The sequence below is a fragment of the Clinocottus analis genome, unplaced genomic scaffold (assembly GCF_023055335.1).
Source record: "Clinocottus analis isolate CAN_PGR_092001 unplaced genomic scaffold, fCliAna1.0.p SCAF_2, whole genome shotgun sequence".
Classification (NCBI taxonomy): Eukaryota; Metazoa; Chordata; class Actinopteri; order Perciformes; family Cottidae; genus Clinocottus; species Clinocottus analis.
This window is the reverse complement of record NW_027175931.1, coordinates 20,771,294-20,782,951: the sequence shown is the minus strand read 5'-3', so window position 1 is coordinate 20,782,951 and position 11,658 is coordinate 20,771,294. Positions and strand designations below refer to the sequence as shown.

The following is an 11,658-nucleotide window of genomic DNA, read 5'->3' as shown; positions in this document are numbered from 1 at the left end:
CAGAACTGCATTTTTCGTTGTTCGGACAGAGTTCAGATCTGTTTTCCATCCATCCACACAGTGGTACTGTATTTGCCTCAAGTGCTCTCTGGAGAACGGAAGATATCATTGTCAGTGTACATGTGGAGGATGCTGGGGAAAATCCCAAATCTGACATCACCACCATCAGCGTTCGGTTTCAGAACGTCTCTGAGTTTCCACAGATGACTGTGGAAGTTCTGAGGGATTTCCTCTCTGAGGACGAGCCAGTGGGAACATTGGTTGCGGTTGTCTCTGCGGCGAGTGCCAGAGCTGATCCAGTCTCCTTTTATCTCGCTTCTGGAAACTCTGAAGACAAGTTTCATGTGGAGCAGTTGACCGGAGTGTTGACCGTGGAGAACCCTCTGGATTATGAGAGCGAAAAGGAGCTTACCTTGTTAATAGAAGCCAGAAACTCTGGCTCGCCGCCTCTCTCATCATTTGCGGAAATTCACATAAACATCAGTGATGTAAATGATAACTTCCCTCAGTTCACCCAAGTCGAGTACAGGTGTGAGGTTTTTGAGAACTCTCCGCCGTCATGGGTTTGTGATGTTCTCGCCATTGACGCTGACTCAGGCAGCTATGGTACAGTGCAGTACAATATTTCAGAAAGAAACAGTTTTTTCACGATTGACCCTGAAAATGGATTACTGAGCACCACTGCAAATTTAGACAGAGAAAGTACCCCTGAATTCAATTTAACGGTTGAAGCTGCAGAGATAAACAACCCTCTTCATAAAGACACGGCAACGGTTATCGTTGTTGTTTTAGACAGAAATGACAACGCGCCTCGTTTTACACAGATTTTCTTCACAGAGGTGCCTGAAGATTCCCCTGTTGGACACACGATTATAAAAGTCACCTCAACTGATGACGATTCTGGTGCCAACGCGGTCGTAAATTACTCCATACTTGATCAAAGTCATGATCTGCCATTTAATATTGACGCCACCACTGGTGACATAACTGTTGAAAGACTTCTGGACAGGGAGACACAGGGTCAATACATCTTGAAGGTAAACGCAAATAATTCAGCATGGAGCATTAGCACCGACGTCACTATAGTCATTGCAGATGTCAACGACAATAGGCCGGTATTTCCTGATCATTTTTACAGCGTTGCCCTCCCTGAAACACAAGATAAAGAGGTGTTTGTCGTGCAGGTTCTTGCTATAGATGCAGATGTAGGGCAAAACGGGGAGGTTTTGTATGTTATTGAACCTCAAAATGAGCAGTTTTGGGTGAACGCGTCCTCTGGTGAGATCTATACAAAGCAGCCACTGACATTACATAATACTGCTTTTCAAATCTACCAGTTTACGGTCATTGCATTTGATTGCGGCATTGCTCCTCTGTACAGTAACTCCACTGTCACTGTGAGATTAGAACCCTATAACCACTATCCACCCATGTTTTTACCTTTCCGGCCTCTGATTGTTATCCCGTATCACATGGATGTTGGTACCGAGGTGGTCCAGCTTACAGCAATAGATCAGGATGTCAGCAACACCAGCGCTGGTACAGAGTATGTTTTCAATGGAGGTAATGCATCTGATTTCTTCCTTATCCAAGTAGACAATGGAAAAGTGATGTTAAATCAGAGTTTGATAGAGAGCGTACATCTGATTTTTACAGTATCAGTTATTGCAAAAGATAAGGGCATCCCCTCTTTGTCATCACAGACTGAAATCACTTTTGAAATTACTGGAAGGAATCAATTTCCTCCCAGCTTTAAAGAGCCGGATGTCATTTTCTCTGTCCCTGAGGACTTGCCGGTAGGATCAGTAATTGGAAAAATTCATGCAGAAGATGGAGATTACGGTCCCAATGGTGCCATCATGTACAGCATTACCCCAGAAAATCACTATTTATCATTCTCTGTAGGAGAAGCATCTGGGCTGCTAACACTGATCAGAGAGCTTGACTTTGAAATAGAAGTTATTCATCATCTTCAAATCAAAGCCCTGGATGGAGGCTGGGTCTCTCAAACTGGCATGTTAAATGTTACAGTGGTAGTTATGGATGTAAATGACAATCCTCCAGTCTTCTCCTCCTCAGAGTACACAACCTCAGTGCCCGAAAACTCAGAAATTGGAACAAATGTCCTAGTTGTGAAGGCTGTGGATGCTGATTCAGGTGCTCAAATATCCTACTCTATTATTGCTGGCCATGTGGCTAAATTTGCAATTGATTCAAGAAATGGCACTATCACCACTTTGGATGTCTTTGACTATGAGCAAGAGCAGATCTTTGATGTAACAATCAAAGCGTTAAACATTGATGATCATGCTTTATTTAGTTTGGCACACATTGTTATCAAAATTTCAGATGTCAATGAATTCACACCCACATTCCAGCAAAAGGAATACAACTTTTCTGCACTTAAAAATGTGCCTGTTGGAACGAGGATCGGAAAAGTAACAGCTACCGATTACGACCAAGGCTCTGAAGGTCAGGTGTTTTACCTGATGTTTGGTCAAAGCAAATACATGGGCTTTGAAATTGACTCATTCTCTGGAGAAATATACACAACTGCCGGTTTAAGAAAACAAGGCAACAGTCAATTAGTTGTAAATGTTCTGGCAAAGAACTCTGGTGTTATCAGTGGCATTGACGTAGACGAAACTTTGGTCCACGTCAGTGTGATTGACACAAACGATCCGCCCGTTTTCACCTCTGCTCTTTATTCGGTCAATGTTGCAGAAAACCGCTCTGTTGGGACACCTGTGCTAACGGTGAGTGCTCTGGATGAGGACTCCATATTGGACTGGAATAGCTTCTTCTTCAGCATTGAACATGGAAACACAAACTTCTCCTTTGCCATTGAGCCATCCAGTGGCGTTATTTCAGTGAACTCTGCACTTGACAGAGAACTCAGGCCATTTTATAATCTGAGCGTCACAGCCACTGATAATGGCTTTCCACCAGCCACCGGGACTACCAATGTTGTTGTGACTATTGACGATGTTAACGATAACCCTCCCAGAATCACATTCACTGAGGCTCAAGTGAAGGAAAATCAGCCTCAAGGCACAGTAGTCGCCAGATTAAATGCATCTGATTCAGATATTCCGCCAAATGGGGGACCTTTTACTTACTGGTTGGTAAACCCTTCAACAGGAAGTGCTTTTTCATTGACTTCTGATGGAGTTTTATTCACCACACAGACTATTGATCGGGAAAAAAGTGCTGTATATCACATCCTTGTGGCTGTAAAGGATGCAGGGATCCCTTCGCTATCATCAACAACAACGATCCACGTCGAGATTGTGGACGAAAACGATAGCCCGTCACTGCCCAGAAATATTGTCATCGAGGTGAAATATTTTGGCAGTTCTTTCCAAGGAGGGATGATCGGTAACGTCCATCCCGAGGATCAGGATAAGTCCGATACATTCAGCTGCGCCATCAAAAACGGACAACTAAATATGTTCATAATACCTAATGGCACATGTGCGCTGTGGTCATCTCCTTTTCAAGGCGAGGCTACATTTAATATCACAATCGAGGCTTCAGACCAGCTTCACTTCCCAGTCAACAACAGTATCTACGTGAACTACAAAGGTTTCACAAATGCATCCATAGACAGCTGCATACTATTCTATGTGTCATCACCCTCAATGGAAGAGTTTATGTCTCATAAGTATTTGCGGTTTGTCAAAGCTCTGGACAGTCTGTTTAACCTACAGGCCTCTAAGACTCATGTATTTGGAATCAAACATATTGGCGGTGAAATCCTTCTGTTGGCTGCCGTGAAAAATTACGACGGTCAATATCTTAGCAGAGAGGTAGCCACTGGCATCGCTGTAGGCCATAAGAAACTACTAGAAGGCCAGAGCAATGTCACCATTACTCACATCACAAGTGATCCATGTCTCATCGGGCCTTGTCTAAACGGGGCAGCGTGCAACAGAAACATTTACATCAGCCAAGATGTCTCCGTTCTGGAAAGCTCGGCGGTGATCTTTGTCTCGCCGCAAAAAGAGATTTTTAATTGCACCTGTCCAGCCGGCTTCACCGGGACACTGTGTGAAGATGACACCGACGAATGTGAGGTGAATCCGTGTGAGAATAAAGGCATGTGTGTAAATACTCGAGGGAGTTTCTACTGTCACTGTCAGAGTGGCTTCTCTGGCTCTTTCTGCTCTACTGATGTAGATGAATGCCTGAAGCTGAAGTGCCAGAACGGGGGAACTTGTGCTTCCACACAGGATGGATATCACTGTCACTGCGTACCCGGATTTGAGGGTAGACTTTGGTGTATTAAAATAACAAACATTATATTATGACATTGCATGATTGGAATCCAGAATATTTTCAAAGTCTGGGCTTTATTTGTGTGTCTTTTCTAGGAGAAATGTGTGAGCACTTCATAAACCACTGCAGATCAAGCCCTTGTGTTCAGGGTAGCTGCAGCAATTCACAGAAAGGATTCTCCTGTCATTGTCCATTTGGTAAGAATAATGCACACAGAAGGATCTTTAAAGCAAAAGTTCAACATTTTGGGAAAGTTCTATAAATACGAGGCCTCAGCCAGCAGCTTAGCTTAGCACAGCGGGGAAACAGGGTGAAACCGCTGGCATGGCTTTAACAGACACAGTATACTCCATCAGAAGGCTTATCGGATGGTTTAATAGCTATGAAAACAGTGCAACACTATAAGTGCTTTCAAAGAAGTACTGTTTTATGGCTTATAACTAATAGAATATGAAAGTGGTATCAATCTTATCATGTAACTTTCCAAAGACAGTAAATAAGTGTAATTTTCAAAATGAAATATTTCATTATGTGTCATAAACTATACCCTCACGTTTCCAACTGAGAACAATTTATGAACAATATGCTCCGTCTTTGTTTTAGGCGTCAGCGGAGTCCACTGTGAGGAGTACAGTTATGGCTTTGAGGAGCTGTCCTTCATGGAGTTTCCCCCGTTGGATCGCAGGACTAATTTAATCTCTCTAGAGTTTGCGACAGTGCAGAGGAACTCCCTGCTCCTGTACAACCCTGGAGGACTATCCAGCAGGGAGTTCATTGCACTGGAGATACTGGATGGGGCCATACATCTCTCTTATGACCTGGGCCCTGGACCTGTGAGGCTGCAGACACACAAGCAGGTGGCCGATGGATATTTCCATAGTGTCACTGCCAGGAGGATTGGGAACGTGAGTTTTGGATATGTCAGTACATGCACAAGGTTAATGAGATGGCATTTTTGAAGTTGAAAATACATCTGAAAAAAAAAGCACTGCTTGCATTTAACAGATGGGTTCCTTGCATGTGGACAACTGCACAGATCTTGAGAACAATGGGTCTTGCTTTTCACGGCGTGATGGCAGCAGCTTAAAGAGGTAGCAGTGAAATAATAATGTCTATTTACACACACTTCCTAATGTCACTTTGTGGCCTTGCGTTTAATCTTTATCAACGACTGCTCTCTGTCTTTATGTCTTTATGTCATCAGAACACTAGATGTTGGCAGTAATTTGACGTTTGGAGGAACCAGGACTTTTCAATCCATTTTACTGCTTCCTGCTCAGATAAAAACCCATGACTTTGTTGGATGTATTCGTAACATTTATGTGAATGGCATCCTGCTGAGCCCTTCAAAGGCCCTTGCAACATATAACATCCTTGATAGGTAAGCATTTACTATCCACAATTCAATTTCCTACTAGAATAATACACTTTGTGGTCCTAGTGGTGACAGCATCTCTAGCTGTCATCTCTCCACTGCCCCTACCTAATATACATTTACATATATACGACTATACATTTCAACAACTTGTCTTTGTAACTCATTTTTGTTCAATAAAGGTGTCCTCGGACAATACCAGCCCCATGTCACAGCAACCCATGTAAGAACGGCGGCGTGTGCCACGACCTTTGGTCTGACTACCTTTGTGAGTGCAAAAGCCCTTTTACTGGACGCAACTGTGCTACGGGTAAATATATTTTGTAATAAACTATTGATTTTGTTCGATTTTTATCAATTTCCTAATGATCTTTCTTCATGTTATGTCTTCTTGAACAGAAATGTCAGAGGAGCTTGTTTTGCGATTTAATGGCAATGACTACATTGAGTATGTCATCAAGGAGCGATTCAAGAGAGACTACCTGCTAAAGGACTTGTTGGATGATGAAAAAGAGGGAAACACCAGGGACCAAAGTGGGATTAACATCAAATTCAAGACCCAAGAGAACGGAGTCCTAATGTTTGTTGTTGGACAGACAGGATACACCATGCTGGAAGTAGGTAGAGAATACAATTACACAGATATTTACTCATATTGTATTTATGTTTGAATTGTGAAATTGCTTCTTTTTTTTTCTCTTCTGCAGATAAAAGACAGAAAGCTTGTGTTCATTTCCAAAGACACAGTGTCAGAACACCTGTCAGAGTTCACCGTGGACTCCCCCGTGGCCGACGGGTTTTGGCATGTCCTCTCCTTGGTCATCAGTGGGCAGAACACATTTCTGCTTCTGGATAGTAAATCCGTCTTGAACATCACCGACCGCGGTTTGGATCTCACTCCTGTTGCCGTGGAAAAGATTATTTTTGGTGCTGCTCTGACAGGTGATTCAAACCTCCAACTGGAAGGTAAATACACACCTAATATTATTATTTGCAAATAATTAATATTAACAAGTGTTAATACGTGAACCAGATATATCGAGGCCTACTACACATGTTGGTGATGGATTAGAGTATGTTTGTTTGTGCTATATTTAGTGCTTTATCTTTAGCAAGATGATTTAATTCAGCATAAAATGCCCACGCTTGCAACATACAACCTGAATGTAAACTAAGATGAAATGATGAACTGACACATTTAATTCCCCAAAAATATTTAAAGCATTTTTCGTTCACAATCAACTATTTCTAACTTCATTCTTTTCGTGGCAGGGTTCAGTGGCTGTCTGCAGTATGTCAAGGTGAGCGGTTACACTCTGCCCGTCAGCGGACAGAGTGTGACGATGGACGTCTGGCCGAGCTCGACTCTCGTCCAGTCCAACTGCAGCTCTCCGGGTGTCTGCCTCCCCTCGCCGTGTTCTGAGGAGGACGCAGCCAGGAGGCGGTGTGTCCACGCACCCTGTCACAACCGCTGGAGCGAGTGTGGCCCTGCGGTGCAGAACAGGTCCTGCGTCTGTTTACGTAACGTTTCTGACCACGCCTGCGATATCTGCACCTCTGCAGCAGAGAGTCGGTGCTCTAAGGTGCAGGGCAGTGTGCCTCTGTGGCTCATAGCTGTGGTTCTTCCTCTGATCTCCGTCCTGGTGATTGCAGGATTGTGTGTTGCCCTTTACAGGGTGAGGCGGAGGCACGCAACGTGCCAGAGTGATGGCTCGCCAAAGAAAACAGAGCGAGGGACAGATAATGTAGCGTTTCGCTTTGATGACAACGGAACGCTCACCGATGCTGCGTGTGCAGGAAAAGAGAAACGGCACGACCCGATGAGTGCTGATCCGCAGAGGTTAAGTGTGGAGTTTTACAGTGACGCCAGTTCATCAAGTGTTCAGCCGGTGCCAAACAGCGAGCTGGAGTATTATCAAATTGGCAGCATCTCTAGTGCACTTCACTCAGACACCGCCTCACGGAAGCGCAGCTGGCGCAACCACCTGTACGACACAAAGTGTGTGAAAGCTGATCCTAAACGGTGGGGAGATTTGAGGATGCTGTTAGGAGGGTTCAGGAAAGAACGATCAAGAGAACAGAGGCCAAAAGGTTCTCCAGAACCTCAACATGTGGCTTTCCTTAACAAGCGGTTGTTGACTAAGAACGATGCAAAGTACTCCCAGCAAACACCGACTTGTTACGTCAAGAAGTTCCTCCAACCAGAGTTCCTGGAACCTGCGCAATGCCTCACTTCTGAAGAAATTAGTCAAATAAACTCTCCTCGGGAACAAACAACGTTACCTCGAGCAACCCTGAAGCCTGAACTTGCCAAGACCGCCACGATGATCGGAGCTTCATCTGAAAGTGAAACAGACAGCACATTCACCTGCGCAGAGTCCGAGTGTGGACAGTTTTCTCTCACAAGCAGCAGGAAATATATCCCTGACCGGTCATCCCTGTCAGCGTGCAGCTTCAGACTCACCTGTCATTCTGCTGCAGGTCAGCATGAAGCTGAGCATGCGCCTGCCAGGATGTTTGAACAATGGGAGCATATTTTAAATATGCAACTACCTTTCAGCAGCTATGCGCCTGTATTTGAGGAAATAGCATGTCTACCCACTGATCCCCGTCATAGCAATGATACTCAAAGTGACATAGAGGAGATTATTTGATGGCCTTTTGGTGTTGTGAGTGAGTCAGATGGAAAAATGGTAAATATTTTAATAGTGTGTTACTTTATTGAAATTATTTTGATACATCCAAATTAATTCAAAATGTTAATTAATGGCAAGTAAATGATATGTTTTAGTTTGGACTTTGACCAGACAGTAAAAGACATTTCACACAAACCAAACCTCTTGATCTTTTCCTGTTGAAATGGTTATTTGTATATCTTCAGAGCAGCTAGAAGATTGAAATAGTGATGCTGATTAAATATAAACCCATGTCCCGTCTTCTCTGTTTCTTAACCTCCTAACTACTAGCCCAATTTCACGGAAAAATAGTCTCAAATAATAAAGGACCCAAAATTAATTAAGAATCACTTCCTTAGTGGGGGGTTTTACTTCCAAGAACCTTTTTTTTTCTCCCATGCTACAATTAACATGAATCCACCCCAAAACATTGACATAGTTATGAAAACAATGAATATGTTGGGCCTTGAGAATACGAGGCCCATACTCTCCAGTTATTATTCACACATTATGCATACGACCCGGACAATGGTGTATAATTTGTTGGTGTCTGTCGCCATCTGGTGGCTGTATTGAGTACTACGAGCCAATGATAGGCTGAGGGCGAAAGCGCAACATGCTTGTGGAGCCAAATCCAGGTCATATGTATTGTTCATTTGAAAAGAAGATTTGAACCAGAAAAAGGAAGGTTTGTTGTTGAACTTTGAAAAATCATACCATGCTGCCTCGCTATATCCCCGCCGATCTCACAGATGTTCGACAATACTTCAGGAAGTCACTGTTTCATGCCAAGTAATTATCCTGCACATGAAGAAAAAGATGTTGTGCTGCTCAGGGAGTAACATAGAATAGAGAAGACACATGTGAGAGCATTGGGTGGAGTTAGAGGTTTAAAGTGTGTAACCAGATTAAACTAGTTGCATTGTGGAACCTCTGTTGAAGATGTGATGCCTGTGTTTTATTTTCTCCAATATGTGATAACACTCACGTTAGCAAATACTAGCTATGCCGTGGTAATAATGGTCAGATGAGCCCATGTGTTTTCAATACTGAAAAGTATTCATGCAGGTTACTCATCAGTTATGTAATTAGTCAAACGTAAGCACTGGCATCTTGTAAAAGTCTTACAGGTATTAATTAGCTGATTAGCATCAGGTGTTGTGCACCCAGAGCCCCCTGACATCTGTGTCCAATAAATTCACACCTTGTACTAAACAGTCCATTACTGTGGATATTTCCAATGTTTTAGGCTTTTGACAATGGCTAAATGCAATGTACTTGGTATTTCTGCTCATAAAATGTATAATTTATAATCCTCGTAGCGAGTAAGTGCACAGTCAATGCAACCCCAAAAATGATTGTAAAAATACACCCTTAATGTGCCAGTAAAACACTTTATCTGTGGTATCTGAAGTCATCGGACCGCAGAAAATGTACTGTAATTTTTATCTCATTACATCCTTTGTATGTGTACAGTGCAGTTGATGTATATCTGATATTCCTCGTTAGTTCCATTTAGATATCATTATCTGAACTGCAGGCTTTACATTAATGAAACACCCATGGACACAAATAATATAATTTATAAGTCACGCCACGCTTTAATCAAAATAATCGTGTTTCTATTGTCACATTTCTTACAAATGAAGTCAAACCTTTACACTGGATGACTGAGGTATCAGTCTGTTATATGAATGCAAGTTGTATCTCTATTCCAATCCTATGTGTTTTCATTTTCTTCAGCAAAGTCTGCTTGATATATTGAGTCTTAAAGCAATATATGATAGGATTAACAGCAGCGGGGATTAGACTGTACAACAATACCAATAAAATACGCATATCTAAACTGAAAGAAAATCCAATAGTATTAGCTACATAAACAAAACACCTGGGAAGGTAAAAGAGGCAAGTGATGAATATTTGTGGGGTACACGTTGATAAGGTTCTCTTGCGGCCTGCGGCATTGGACATTTTCAAAATAACCACAATGATATAAATGTAAGAAAACAAGATAAATGCAAGAGGAAGCAGGAGACAGAACATGGCCAGGCAGAAAGTAGTGACCTGTACAATTTGAACATTCTCGCCGCATGCCTGGTTCGTGATAGAAATGTGGTCACAGTAGCACTGAGCGATGACATTTGATTTACAGAAAGGTAAAGTGAGGGCATGGAGGACAACAGCTACCATCAACGGCAGAGGGATGAACCAAGCAAACCCACAGAGCACAGATATGATGTTGTTTGTGATTAGGGCAGGATAACGCAGTGGAATGCATATCGCGATAAAGCGATCGAGAGCCATTACCGACAAGATGAAAGAAGTTACTGATCCTAAATAATGAACAAAGAACATCTGTGTAAAGCACCCGTAAAATGAAATATTGCTCTCCCCGAACCAATATTTTGATATGATCTTTGGGAGCGTCAGAGTGCCAAATGTTAAGTCATTCAGTGCCAGGTGACAAAAGACCAGATATGTTGGTTTCTGCAGGGACCTCTCATTGACAACAAATGTTAAAATAAAACAATTTCCTATTGCAATAGCAAGATAGAAGAAAAAGAGCATAGCTGACACAGGTCCATAATACTTTGGAGAAAGTCCAGGGAAACCAAGGATGAGGAAGCTTCTCATCCCTGTGAAATTGGCAAGCATAATTTTAAGTTTACAATAAGAAACCAGAAGAAAAAAAAACATGCACCACCTACACCTTTATGATATTAAATGCAGGATACAATACCAATTTATCCTTTGAATTCAAAAGACATATCCAAGACCTAACTATTCAAAATAATCCCTTATATCTGAAAATAACTTCCAATAAGTGTACAATGACACTGATGCTCTCCTGTCTGAGCTCTAACTTGGAGGTCATATCCAAGAACACATTACAATGACTAGATGTCAAGTAATATCAGCCATTTATTAAGTTTGATCTTACATATCCTCAAAGGAGCATCATGTTAATCTTAGAGCCATGTGACTCTTTCTGCTGAGGAGACTGAGGAAGGTCTTCAGGAGTGCAGGAATCAGAAGATTTGAATTATATAAATACATATTCATTTGATTAAGGATTTGCAAAAAAAGTTATGTTTTGTACATGAAGAGCAAATCGCTTCACAGTGGTTCCATAAGACGAATAATGCAAAAGACAGAAAGACACAAAGAATCGCCTGAGAACCAGTTCAATTAAAATAGAAGAAGTCACAAATATGACGCTGGATTTAACAGGTGACTTCCTTTAGCAAAGATCATTTTAAAATGTTGTAATAGAATCAAAATCAGAATCAGCTGTAATGGCCATATGTGTTTACACATGGAATTTGACTC

The 11,658-nt window shown here is 42.1% G+C and overlaps 1 protein-coding gene across 1 annotated transcript; it reads right to left on the bottom strand.

Moving 5' to 3' along the window:
* Nucleotides 1-10,014: 10,014 nt before the first annotated feature.
* On the bottom strand, nucleotides 10,015-10,983 carry LOC137790615 (olfactory receptor 52E8-like). The gene has a single exon (XM_068585009.1). It carries the CDS (start codon nucleotides 10,981-10,983, stop codon nucleotides 10,015-10,017), a length of 969 nt encoding a protein of 322 aa, XP_068441110.1.
* Between the last annotated feature and the right edge of the window lie 675 nt (nucleotides 10,984-11,658).